This window comes from Sturnira hondurensis, unplaced genomic scaffold, assembly GCF_014824575.4.
Source record: "Sturnira hondurensis isolate 20B ecotype Veracruz unplaced genomic scaffold, ASM1482457v3 Scaffold0004998, whole genome shotgun sequence".
Taxonomy (NCBI): domain Eukaryota; kingdom Metazoa; phylum Chordata; class Mammalia; order Chiroptera; family Phyllostomidae; genus Sturnira; species Sturnira hondurensis.
The window spans coordinates 1,608,709-1,622,499 of record NW_028077629.1 but is presented as its reverse complement, the minus strand read 5'-3'; the positions used below and the strand labels follow the sequence as shown (position 1 = coordinate 1,622,499).

Here is a 13,791-nt window from a genome sequence, read left to right as displayed (position 1 = left end):
GCTTCTTTTTAAATTTACTGATTTTTAGAGAGAAAGAAAGGAAGAGAAGGAGGAAGAGAGAGAAACAGAGAAAAAGACAGAGATGAATAAGGAGAGAGAGACATCAATTTGCTGTTCCACTTATTTATGCAGTCAGTGGCTGGTTCTTGGATGTGCCCTGACCCGGGATTGAATCTGAAACTGTGGTGCCTGGGGACGACACTCTAACCAACTGAGCAGCCAGGCCAGGGCCCCACAGGGCTTCCTGATTTACTCCCCGTGGTGCGTTGCATGAGCCTCTCTCCTTCCAGTTTTTGTGATGTGCCTTCTCAGTCCTGGTTCACCGTCCTTCTCTCTAGAGGTTCTGCTCTGCTTCCCTCTTAGGGTTTTCCCACTGCTCGATTTCCTGCCGCGTCTGCTCTTCCCTCCTGCTTTCCAGTCCTGTTTGATCTGTTCTCAGAGGCGAGGTGCCTGGCATGTCCTTTGTTCCGAAATTTTAGGTTTGTTGGATAAATTCCATCTCCACGGTAGTCCTCCTTGAACTGGTACAGTTTGGGCCCTCTGTACCATTTTTCCAGAGTCTGGAGTAAAGCATTTTGTGGTTGCTTCTTATTTGTAACTTTTTCTATGTGCTGCTGCCAAATTTATTTTCATGAAGCATAATGTTGGCCGTCATAATATTGTTTAGGTCCTTACTGCTTTGGGATAAAAAGTAGCTTTTATTCTGAACACTGTATACTTTCATCTCCAAGTGTTTTTAGCATGCTTTTCTCTTTACCTAAATATACCCAACATCTCCTGTTCTATTTAGGTGACTACTGCTTACCTGCAGTTTCATCCTTTGGGTGCCTGTTGTCATTCCTTTGCAATCTGACTGTTAACCTCCGTACAAGCGTGTCCTGCAGTGTGAGCCTGCGAGTACCCTTGTGACAGTCCTCACGTTGGTGTACAGTAGCCACTGACTACTTCACATTGGAGACCAAGCCCCATGAAGTTAAAAACCATATTTTTCTGAAGCTCGCATCCCTAGTGCCTTTCCTTGGTGACCATTACTTATGTATTGCTTGAAATTTTTGCATAATGGATAAATGAATGGTTTCATAGGGACTATAGGATAACGGGGTGGGGGAAGCACCTTTTCCTAGCTCCAGAGATCCTGCATACTCTGCATTAAATCCAACTTTCTAATGTTATATTCCACAATTCTCCAACTTGTCTGTTTTCTTCAGCAAGCTGTACTGTTTACATTTTCTCGTGTATACGCCATGTTGCTGCTGCCTGGTTTTTCACTGCGTGGTCTCTAGTTGGGGATGCCCTTACCTCTCCAGGTACCTTAGTCCAATCTCAGAGTTGCCTTTAGTCCCTCTGCTCAACCCCAGCTCAGAATAACGACATCATCTCTCTACTCCTGTAGCAATTCCTGGCCTTTGACTGTCCGAAATTATAATTATTTTAGTACATGCTCATCTTTTTACTCATCACTGGGCATTTGGGAGCAGGATCCATGCCAGCTTCATTAATGTGCCTCCCATTTGGCATGACGTAGTGAGTTACTCATTATAGATATTCCAACATCATTTTGAATTAGTCAGTGTTGGCATAGAAAAGTCATTGAGAACTCATTTCCTTTATAGACCTTAAAACAAACAGAAAGTGAGTATCATGTTTCTAAAACTTAGTTCTGCTTCATGTAAGGGGAACAAACTGAAGGACCTCTTCAATTCCATGCAAGCCCTGATTCTAGGAAGTGGAGAGGAATGAGGGCTAAGCCAGCGACTCATTTGGCACGAGTAGGCTCATCGAGGGAGAGGAGGTGTGAGGCGGCTCACCCAGGCGGGCGGCCGTGGGGGGTGGGGGCACACGGATCTTACTCGGCCGAAGAGTAACTGTGAGACCATTTGCCATCCTGGGCCTGTTTCCTCTGCCATTAAGTGGAGGTTGCTTTTGATCATTTCAGATGTCCCTTTCACATTTTTATTTTTTATATTTCAAAGGAACTTTGCTCTTCTCCATTTTTGAGCCTCACCTTTAAACCTTGCTTTATATGTCTCTCTGGCTTCCACTCTTTCCCTGACTTTCCTATTTTAGGAGAGCACTCACACAGGAATTTAGAGCGTTTTATTACAAATGGGATCAAAACTAACCCGGGCTTGAGTTCTTGGACCTCATTTGTGAACTTCCTGTGAGAACTTACTCTTTACCCTGGTGTCTACATGGTAAGTGCTCTCTCCGGCTTTTAAGTCATTGCTGGGAGGTTCCCAGGGAAGTTGAGAGCCACAGAGAGAATGGACTGCGCTTTAGCAACTTCCTGCACATAGAATTTTTTATCCTGAATTGGTTTCTTCATGAAAATGAAGAAACTGATGTAAGTGCTGATGCATTTCCTGCCCAGCAGAGATTTAGTTCAGGTGATGTTGTGGCAGCCATCACCACTACTTCCGATGGCTCTTGGGAGGAGAAAACTAGGACGCCCGCAGTCCCTTGAAGGAACTTAACAGAGCGTTTCACTTTTTACTCAAGCAACCCTACTGGTACTTCAGTGTCAGAATACTATATGTATATATTTTAGGGGGGAAATAAATCCTGGATTAGGGCCAGGATTTAAATAGAAAACCCACAATGAAAATCGGGCTGTAACACCCCATCTCCCAGTGGGTGCTTATCCAGTTGTCCAAGGGAAGGAGACAGCCTAGCCCAGAGGGCAGGGCGTTTCCTCAGTCTTTCTAATGTTGCTAATTTTAGCACTCTGTCTGGTTTGTTTACTTAGTGGTTTTTGAAGAGAAGTGACATGGCTAAATGATCCTCCAAAGCCCCAGAACTAAGCTAATGCGTGGCTGAGTCAGCTCTCCCAGTCGGGGTCTCTGCAGCCATACCCACCTCCTACTGAAGAGTTTTCGGTTCTGAAGTTCTGTTTATAAGAAACCTGGAGATTTCTCAGAACCTCATCATAGAAGCGGTGGGTCTTGTTGAAAAATGCAATAGAAAACGCTCCCCTTTACTTAACAAGACTGGGCAGAGCTTGTTAAGACTGGGCAGAGCGCATCAGCCCCACAGGGGTTTACCAAATGCCCAGGAAACAAAGAGGGGTGAGCACAGCCCCACCTACTGAAGGCTCGTGAGGATCTTTCATGCTTTGGGGGGTCATTTCAGTCTTCCCAAGAGGCGATTTAATATTCTCTGGTGGTTAGCGTTTCATATCCATGTGTGGTTAATTTTAAATACCATTTGTCGGCCACCAGGAAAGCCATGGCCTTCCTCACAGGTCTTTTGCCCTCGCCCTTCTTTCACTGTTCTGAACAGTTCAGTTCTTATTTTTTTAAACACCTTTAGATCATTAAAGATTGTTTCTTTTCTTTCTCTGTGACCTTTTGATCGCCCTTCTCCCTCTCGCTTCCCTTTCCAGTCTGTTCTAGGCATCGGCGACACCTGGCTGGAGGTCCTGCTTGTGCCCCCAGGCTCCGTGGGGCGCAGCCGCCTCCTTGAGCCCAGGGTGCAGCTCCCGAGCTGCCTCTCCTGTCCACGGTGGGCTCTGTACTCTCAGGAGACTTTCAGTGTCTGTTCCGTGTACGGTCCAGGGGGAGCGTGCACACTCTGCTGAACCAAACAATGGCTTTTTCCTTTACATATCACTTCTTGGAAGAATTTCTGCTCTGGGTCTATAATTAAGAGTGGCTTAGTTACCATGAAAAATATCTAACACAAAACAAGGGTAAGACAGATACTGTGTTTTCAAAAACTCGCTTTACTCCCTTCCACCACGATAAAAGTCCTTTGCCTGCCCTTCGCCCACGTGTGGCACGCAGGATAAAAGGCATGGCCTGCTCCACTGAGTCCTGTGGGGTGCTCAGGTTCTTCCCCCGCTCGCTCAGGATTCTAGCTGGAGACTCCACTTTTGGCCTCGGCTACTCAAACCCTGTGGTGCAGACACACCACTCTAGACACCAGTGCTGGGCCAAGGAGGACACTGTAGGCAGCCTGCCCAGGTAGGCAGTAAGGTGAAGCCCTCTCTGTAGACATTAAAACTGGTCACGGTGATCACCATGTGCCCAGGTTCTAAACAGCGTCAGAGATGACATGCATCCCCCAGCAGGGTGCACCGTCCCCGGCCCCTTAGTAAGCCCCTCCCTGGCACCTGCAGAAGAGGAACATCTTCGCTTTGTGTCTTTTCCTCCCCTTCTCTCCTTTCCTGTCTGTTTTTGTTTGTGTCACAGCATCCATAAGTCCTTGCTCCCTCCCTCCTGCCCAAAGCAGTTGCCTTGAGAACTTCCACTCCTGTGTCCTCGTGGGTGAGAAGTGCCACTCAAAGTGTGCACGGACGTGGCGGCCTTTCGGTCATCAGTGTAAACCTCTTACTCCACTGTCTGGCTCTCTTTCTTTCCCTCTGTCTGTTTTTTTTTTTTTTAATCATACCACTGTCATCTGGGACTTTGGTCAGAAATAGGAACTTTATGCAATCCTAACTAAGGACACTCTGCTTTTTAAGATGCAAGTACTACTAGACTTTATTATTCTCACTGGCACCTAGTACAGTAGGGAACTCAGTGTAATTCAAGGCACATCTGGGGACCCTAAGAAGCTTGATTTCCTTCCAGCTATGTGAGCCTTCTACCTCGGCTGTAGCAGGTAGACTTTTTGACTTTTTGACTACTTTTTGACTTTTTGTAGCAGGATGTGCTGCTGGTTCTTTTCTTCCCAAATGCCATCAGCTCAAGGTACATGTTGCAGGTTATTACGTGAAATGTAGTTCCGATGTTCATGCTACCAGACTCTTCTCCCTGATTTTTTTTTCCTAAGGGAGTTAACGTTTTGTTACAGCCCTAGGCAGGAGGGGAGACTCCTTGTCTCCCTAGTCGACCTGTCCTTTCTCCCTGACCTTCATAGCCACTGTTCATTTCTTTATTTCTTTGACTCTTTTTTTTAAGTCCTCACCTGAGGACATGGTTTTTGATTTTAGAGCAAAAGGAAGAGGGAGAGGGGAGACAAGAGAGTTGAGGGGGGAGAAAGAAACATCTATCAGTTGCCTCCCACTTGTGCCTCAGTCAGGGATAGAAACTGCCATCTAGGTATGTGCCCTGAGTGGGGATCGAACCTGCAACCTTTTGATGACGGGATCACACTCCAACCAACTGAGCCACTGGGCCAGGGCCCAAGTTACTGCTCATTTCTCACTCAGCAAACTTTAGGTGTTTCTATTTTCTGTTGTCTCAGCCCCACTGTCCTGCAAGTTCACCAGGAAAAACCCCCTTTAAAGTGTGATTCCAAAACACAAGGTTTTTTCCCTTGAGAAGAATTTACTTGGCATGGCTTAATTTATTTTATTTTGCTCCAATATGTTCTTATTTCCCCCCCACTCTAGTTAAGCCTGTGTCACATTGGCACTCACAGTAACAGGGACAGAAGTTATGACAGTGGCGTGAACTAGAAAAACACAAAAGGGAAGAAGTCCCGTGATCCTCTGAACCCACTTCTTCACTCGTGACCCCTTTATGCAAATATTTCCAACCCTTTTCCATGTGAAGGGACAAGAGGGAACGTGTTTCCTCTGCAGTGAATGCAGTGCTCATGGTTTGGGTGGAATATTTTCAGTTCTCCTTGGTAGACATTGTCTCCTCTGTAATTTTGTTGTTTACTGAGATGATTTTTGTTGTTCTGGGCCTTATGCCTCTAACCTGTGCCTTCGTCTTTGAGATGTGTGTTTTTCTTGTACCTGATCCTCCTGAGGCCTTTGTATTTAAAACATTTCATTACGATATACAGGGTGGGGCAAGAGTAGGTTTACAGTTGTGAGTATGCAGACCAGAGTTTATTCTTGCATTATTATTAAGTTTTATTGTATTATTTTCCATGTGAACAACTGTAAACCTAATTTTGCTCCACCTTGCATTTAAACATAGAAAATTATAAAAATGTATACTCATAATTTAACATTAACAAATGTTACTAATTTGTTTATTTTATCTGGTCTTTTTTTTTTTTCTTGTCAGGAACAGGGAGAAAGGGAAAAATACCAATGTATTGTTCCACTTATTCATGCATTCATTGTGTGTGCCCTGAGTGGGAATTGAACATGTAACCTTGGCATATTGGGACAATTCTATAACCAACTGAGTACCCAGCCAGGGCTGGTCTTTCTTTTTAAAAGAAATACACTGTTGAATAGCCCTGTTGCATTCGCTTCCCTTTTTATTCCTCTTTATCCCTGACAGAAGTGACCAGTGTTCTGAAGTTGGTGTTTCTCTTCCCTGCCTATGATTTTAAAATTTGACTCCATGTACGTGCGGCCAGTGCAGTACACAGGGTTGTGTTATGGGTTTGGAGCCTTTTCTCTGACTCTGCTCCCCTTGTGAGTATCCTTCTCTTCCTGCCGACCTCCTGTCTCACCCCTTCCCTCCCTCTGTGGAAAAGGACAAAGGGGGGCCAGCGCTGAGGCCCCCTGGCCTTTTCTGCTTTGCTCTTTCTCCCAGGCCTTCTCCTTCAGCTACTCCCTCCAGTTCTGCACCATCGGACTCTACTTCCAGTCTTCGTCTTCCTTTGTTCTTGGGGCTCCAGTGTTCAATCACTTTAATTTGTTTGTGGCCTTGAAGATTAACAAGCTCAGTTTTTCTCTGCCCTTAGTTGAGATAGTTATCATGGTATTTCTGAAAACTGGAGAAAGAAATGTGGTTTAATTACTGTCAAATATAGAAACACTCCTGAGGGAAGAAGAAGGAGAGCTCTGTATTTTGGAGGATTTGATACTTTATAACATCAGATACGAATTACGTATAACTGGCATGTTTATTGTTTGAATGTAGCGCTAAAGGCATTTGCCTTCAGGTTAATAGTATTTTTTTCTACGAAATTTGCTTAACAAAATTCTATTTATCTTCCTAGATATTAGTAATGCCTCATTTTATGGTCTATACATGATAGAGATTTTTATGTTTCTCTTTAAATTATCCCAAGTGAAGTTTATTGTAGACAAGAGTTTTCCTTCTTTCATTTAAAGTGTATTGTTCAAGTACAGTTTTCTGTCTATTACTCCCATCCCATCCCACCCCCCGTGCTACCCCCTCCCATTTCTACCCTTCTCAGTTGTTGTCCATGTATCCTTTATATAGGTTCCTCTAAATCCCTCCCCTATTTCCCCTGAAATTCCCTCCCTGCTATCTAATCCTCAAGGCCAATTCAATTTCATCAATTGTTCCAAAGGTGTCTTTTATAGGAAAAAATATCCACTTCAGGATCATGTATTGCAAAATGTTTGATGTGGATACATGTTAGGCAGATGAACCAGCTTCCATATATGTTTGGATATATATATATTTAGCCTTAAATGCTGCTTGTTTTCTTGCCGCTCATTTCAATGTATGCATTTATTCCTTCACTTTATTGAGACAGAGATAATGTAGCTGAAAAAGCCCTTTAAAGCCAAGCACAGATAAAAGGCACACTGAATGAAATAAAAGTCAGGACACCTGTGTAATTTCTTACAGAGTTCAATACAGGTGCTTTCTAGACTAAAAGTAAAACTTAGAAATAAATGTGATTTTAAAGGAAAAAAATAAAGTGTATGGTTCACCTGCCGTGGGCAGAGCACTCTGTGAATGGAGGTGGGTGGAGCTGTGCTCTGAAGGGCCATGCCAGATGCTTACGGCAGAGACACAGGGCTCANATAAAAGTCAGGACACCTGTGTAATTTCTTACAGAGTTCAATACAGGTGCTTTCTAGACTAAAAGTAAAACTTAGAAATAAATGTGATTTTAAAGGAAAAAAATAAAGTGTATGGTTCACCTGCCGTGGGCAGAGCACTCTGTGAATGGAGGTGGGTGGAGCTGTGCTCTGAATCAGGGCCATGCCAGATGCTTACGGCAGAGACACAGGGCTCAGAAGAGTTCACAGTCTTCGGTTGGAAGGCAAATACTTGTTCAGATACTGCAAGGTGAGGATATTTATTCAGGTACTGTGAGGAAAATCACCCAGGCTGGGGAGAGCAAGGGGCAGGAGGGAAGGTCGTGCTGGGCATTTCATGGCCTGCGTGAGGAACTGGTGTTGGGGGTTTGATGGACATACAAAATCCTTGGTTGTATGTTCTTCAGTATTTGAAAAGTATAAGAGCTTAGAGGTGAATTATATATAGTCTGGCCATCAATTAGATGATTAAATAACAGTTACCTTTCAGTTTTCCCATAGATGTTTCGAAGTCACATATTCCATTAGCTCTTCCTGACCTCCCAATCCAAATAAAACATGAAGAAGCTAAGAGTAAGAGTGGAAAAGAATTGTCTAAAATCGTTCTCAGCTGTGGTCAGGGCATACTGTTGACCCCAGTGCACTCTGGGTGGTGGCTTACCTAAGACTGTCCTTGGTTGACACTCTCAGTGCACGTTCTGGAGGGTCACAAGCTCTCTGCTCTCTCCTTCCCGTCTGCACACTCTCTTGTTTCCTTGCATAAAACTCAGACCTCTCTCCCCAGGGCCATTACTGCCTTCCTCTAATGATTCATAATTATAAATTGTGAACACACACACAGCGCATGAGTGAATACCTACTGTATGCTCACAAGAGAGGGGTCAGTGGGTGGGAGGGGAGGAGAGAACTTACCTTATAATTGAAGATGGACCTTTTGCAGCATCTTTTAAATCTGATGTTTTCCCAGTTTTTCTCAGCCTCTTCTTGGCTCACCTGCCTTCTTACCATTTATGAGTTAGGTACATAGTTGACATTTTGCTATTGTACCCTGCAGCTTAATACTAAGAATTAATGTTTTAACTTCTTTTCCTAGTCGTAAAAGAGCCCAGAACACTAAGACTTACAATTACAGATGGTAAGTAAGCAATAACAGCTGCATAGTCTTTTTCATTTAAAAATCTTTACACTTTAACTTTTATTTTAGGAAAATAGATTCCTTCAGAGTCGGGATGTCTGGAAGATCACAAGGGGCCTTCGGGTGTACTTGTGATACTTCTGCTGTGATAGTTTCAGGTTACAGATCTCAGCTGGACGTGAATTTTAAAAGGTTTTAAGAAAGAGGCTTTAGGTTTATGAGTTCTAGTAACTGTAAACAGTTTTGAGATATACGGAGGGATGTTTGCCACCCTATAATTTTCCCAAATGACACTGCATATTTTATGATTTAGAAAACAGAGTTTGAGACAGTAGGATCAAACCTGGACTTTATTTCCCCCAGAGCCAATAGTGCTTTGGTCAGCTCAGTATGGTCTGCACTCAGCAGGATAAGGCGACACTCGGTGTCCCGAACTCTTGTCATGTTGAGGAGAAATGACCCGTCAGTGCTTGAGAGTCAGTCAAATATGGTGAAAGGAGAAGCGAACACTTTCTTGGGAGGGATAGGAAGACTTATCCAAGATCTTCCACAAACTTCAGGTTAATGAGTGTTTGTACCTTTTCTGTTTTAAAGTTTCTTCACCCGTCAACACTGGGGTTTATTGCTCTTCCTTGTAGTGCTATTCCCTTCCTACTGGGGTTGTTCTTGTTAAACATGTACCGTGTGCTTAGTCCCATGCTGGCAATGGCGCTTCATATCTCACCTCATTTAATCATCAACTTACCACCCAGTAGTAGTTCAGCCCCTTCTCAGCCCAGGGTTGGAATGGTGCTCCAGGTCCCGGCACGGCACGGAGTGGGTGGTTCTCAGGTGCCCACCTGCAGGTTGGGGTCCATCCGTCATGCATCTCCTCCCAGTCTGTGGGAAGCAGTAACAAATACTGTGAAATTTTCATAAAGCCAAAAATATATGCAATTACTCTTTTCATCCTTTTACTAAAAATATGTTATTTGATTTATGAAATAATAGTGATAGTAGAAATCTTTGTCATAGGCCCTGCTTATCAAAGTAAAACATTTGCAAGTCTGTGTTGGTTCTATCTCTCTTTTTCTCTGTTACTTGTTAGTTGATCTAAAAGCCTTGCAACACTTGGCTTTAAAAAATACTGCCTCAAATGAACCAATTTGGCATGTTCCCAATCCAGTGTTAAGAGCAAAGTTATTAAAATACGAAGGGAAGGAATGTACCTTTTAGACATTTAATTGATGTTTAGCAATTATGTAGAGTCTCTATTTGATCCAGTGGTAATGCAGTTTTGCGTGCTGCAGCTTCGCTCTGACTGAGTGCCATCTGAATTGGGTTTTTCCCTGTGAAGATTTAATATAAGGGTTGACAAGAAATATTCTTCAAGGAAATGGTATTCCCGGAAGGGATAGATCATTTCCCATCTCCCACTAAAGCCCTGGTTCAGGAATCATCTTGATTTGTTAGCCATTGGTCTTCTTCTGTACTGATGGTGCTCTGCTTGCTTTTAAATCCTAGTGATACCAATGAGGTGGACATACCGCCCAACACTCGAGTTGGCACCAAGCGCTATATGCCCCCGGAAGTGCTGGATGAGAGCTTGAACAGGAATCACTTCCAGTCGTACATCATGGCTGACATGTACAGTTTTGGGCTCATCCTCTGGGAGATGACTAGGAGATGTGTGTCAGGGGGTAAGTAACGGAGACGGCTGGGCTGCCACAGATCTGTCTTGCTGACCAGAAATCAAAGTCCTGTCTACAAAATGAAACTTTCTTTAACTTTCCTCTTTATTTCTGTTAGTCACAGTCTCTCGGGAAAGGGTATTTCACATCAGACAGTTATCTCGGATTGCCTTCTGCCCTCTGCCTGTGTCTCAGGAACTTCTTCTGGACACAGTGTCAACCTCCTCTGCCTTTGCCAAGACCACCTTGTTCTATGTTATGTATTATCTCAATGCTGTCTTGAGCCCTTCCTCCAGCAGTTGCTTTGTCAGATCGGCCCCCTTCTCTGCCCTGTCCAGATTCTTCTTACCCGCCTGCTGGGCCCCACCCCCGCCTCCGGTGCCCCATTTCCTCTGGCTTCCTCTGCTCAGATGAAGAGACACACATTGGGGGTGGGAAGCTCATTATTTAACCTCCCCACTTCTTCACTTTCTACAATTCTTCCTCACAACGCAAGTTAAAAGCATTAGTTTTTATTGAAACAAAATTCAAGCCTAAGAATATTATTATTGGTCATGGTCATTTATTTTACAAACGTAAGGTTTCCCTACTAGGACTAACTGAAGAAGAAGGCCTTCTTAAATATTCTGCGATGTCGTTATTGCCTGTAGCCCTTCGCTTACTGCTACGTAATTCGTCTTTTAGTCGATGCCAACACCTTTCAGGCGAGGAGCTGAGTCTTAGGCTTTTTAGCATCCTAACTACCATGTTTGTGGTTTTACTCACGCTCATGCAGTGGGGTGTGCCTGTGAAGAAAAACCCCAGTGCTGCCCCTCTTCCTCACCGTGGCCGGAGAAACCCGCCTTCCTGAAAATCCGAGCTTGCCAAAGACTGGGGAAGCGTGGCCCACCCTTAACGAACGCTGGCGCTTGGTCTGAGCCCTGCCACTTGTTATCGGCGAACCTTTGCTTACTTACTTTTAGAGTCTGTTTCCATGTAGGGGAGAGACGGTTAACCGGCATTCACACTTTCGTAGAAAGGTCACGTTTGGTGATGCGGCCTCTTCGGGCCGCTCTGGGAAGTCTGAGCTTCTCACAGACTTAGGGTGGAGTACAATGACACCTTCCCTCTGCAGTTGAGAGAAGTCCTTTTGTCCCAAAGGAAAGTTCATGGAGGAGACTTTTCCTATTCAAATAGTGAATAAATTTCCTGTCATAAATATGTAGAAGAAAAGAAGTAACCAAAATATCGATGAACGGCCTAAGCATTGATTTCATGTTTTATAAAGAGTAAATGAGTGTATTTTTGAATAACCTATTGGTACTTATTGAAGATAGGTCTATAGAAGGAGTTAGAGTGCAAGGTAGCATTTCTAGCTGTGTTTTCCTGAACATCTGCAACAAATGGGCCACAAGAGCCCTGTGTCTGCAAGCCTGTGGGGCAGAATGTGGGAGACGTGATTCTTAGCTTAAAAACAAGCTGGGGCAGTAATTGCTTCCTTAGGGCCATCTTGGCCTCTGGAGATTCGAGAGGCACTAAAGTGACTGCATGAGACTGACATGTGTTTGTCAGAGGTGTGAGAATTCCGGTTGCCCCCCAAATGGACGTAGGCTACTTACTTGATCCCTCAGAACCAAGGTTCCTCATCTCTGCAGTGTGGAAAATAATGCAGCCTCATAAACATGTTTGTAAGAATTTGAAGATTTTTTAAAATTTTTATTTATTTATCTTTAGAGGGGAAGGAGAGAGAGAGAGAAACATCAATGTATGGTTGCCTTTCGTGCGTCCCCTGCTGGGAGTTGGCCTGCAGGGAACTGGCCTGCAACCCAGGCATGTGCCCTGACTGGGAATCGAACCTCGATCCTCTGGTTCGCAGGCCTGTGCTCAATCCACTGAGCTACAACAGCCAGGGCAACATGTTTGTAAGAATTTAATGCAGTATATAAATGTTGAATCCCTTTGTGACACCTGAAAATAATATAACATTGTATGTCAACTATACTTTAATTTAAAAAAAGATATACAGCATACCTACCTTTGTGCCTGGTACATCATAGGCTCTCCGCAAATGAGTTTCTTTCCCTAAGATGGTAGAAGTTTTGGGCTAGTCTTTCTAGTCTGTGTAATTTTGGGTAAAGTAGACACATCCAGATATAATGCCTTTCAAACTTTAAAAGGAAAAGAAAGAAAGTGTTGAGGTTTCAGACACAATTAAATGGCAGCTAATTCAGACATTTTGCTAACATAATTGGATGGTAGAAATGATTAAGGCCTATAGTTCAAAGATAAACTTTGAGTAATTCACGATTTGACATGACTCGGCCTGTGTCTCTTGGTCTATATGCACCTCTCCCAGTGCAGAAGCGTCAGCTGGCCCGGCGGCGGCACTGACATTGGGCGCCGAGAAAACACGAGATGAGTAAGACGGACCGCCTTTGCCCTAAAGACAATTCCAGAGCAGCTGTCTGGGGAATTAGAAAGGGAGGGAGACTGGAATGAAGTGATCATCTCCTGTGTATTAGACCCTGTGCTTTTATTATCTCCTGTAGAGATGGAACACGAAGGAAGGTAGTGTTATCATAGATAATAGAAACAATTCTGCCCGGAGGACAGAGTAAGTGATATGTTGGAACGGTTGGAGAACACCTTCCAGCCTTCTGGTCCTTTATAGTTGTACCTGAGTTTGAGTTGGCTTTGTAAAGGGCGTACTGCAGAGGCCAGATTTGGTCAGAGTAAATCCCCAGTGAATTTAGTGATGCAGCAGATAATCTGCCATCCCATTTGCTAGGGTAAAAAGCAGTGACATTTCGAGAGAAGACGATGTAGGATACAGAATAGAGTGTTCCAGAAAGATGGCTCACAGCAGAGTCTTCTGAGGACAGCGGCTTCTTGTAATTACTGTGAGGAGTTCATCAGATGGGTTTATAAAGAAGCCACAAATAGCCTGCATTTTAAAGAACAAGAGGAGAAAGGTAGAAACTGGATACTACAAAAAATAAGTGAACCTTTATAAGGATAAGAGCAATTTCCCTCAAGATGACATAGGTTTGTGTTTCTTAACCTTTCTTTTAACAATACACATTTTCCCCGACGGTAATGTATTCTTTGTAGATGATTTGCGTAACTACAGAAAATTTAAAGAAAAATGTCAAATAGTCTTTGTTCTTAAAGAACCATAGTTAATGTTTGCAGGTGTGTACAATTCTCCAAATTTTAAATGTGCAAAATTGCATTCTTATGACTAAGCATAAAAAATGTAAATGTGACTTTTTTCAAGTAGAATATACAGCCAGGTTTATTATATGATTCATAACCTCATACTGCCATAAGAGAAACAATCACATATTGTGCAATAT

At 43.6% G+C, this 13,791-nt stretch overlaps 1 protein-coding gene across 2 annotated transcripts in view; it reads left to right on the top strand.

The window, feature by feature from the left end:
* Nucleotides 1-13,791, top strand: part of BMPR1B (bone morphogenetic protein receptor type 1B) — a 102,675-nt gene that overhangs the window by 83,088 nt on the left and 5,796 nt on the right. For both annotated transcript variants that reach the window (XM_037046082.1, XM_037046081.1), the window contains exon 10: nucleotides 10,290-10,465. In XM_037046082.1, the coding sequence (XP_036901977.1) occupies nucleotides 10,290-10,465 (176 nt within the window). The remainder of the gene's footprint in view (nucleotides 1-10,289; nucleotides 10,466-13,791) is intronic.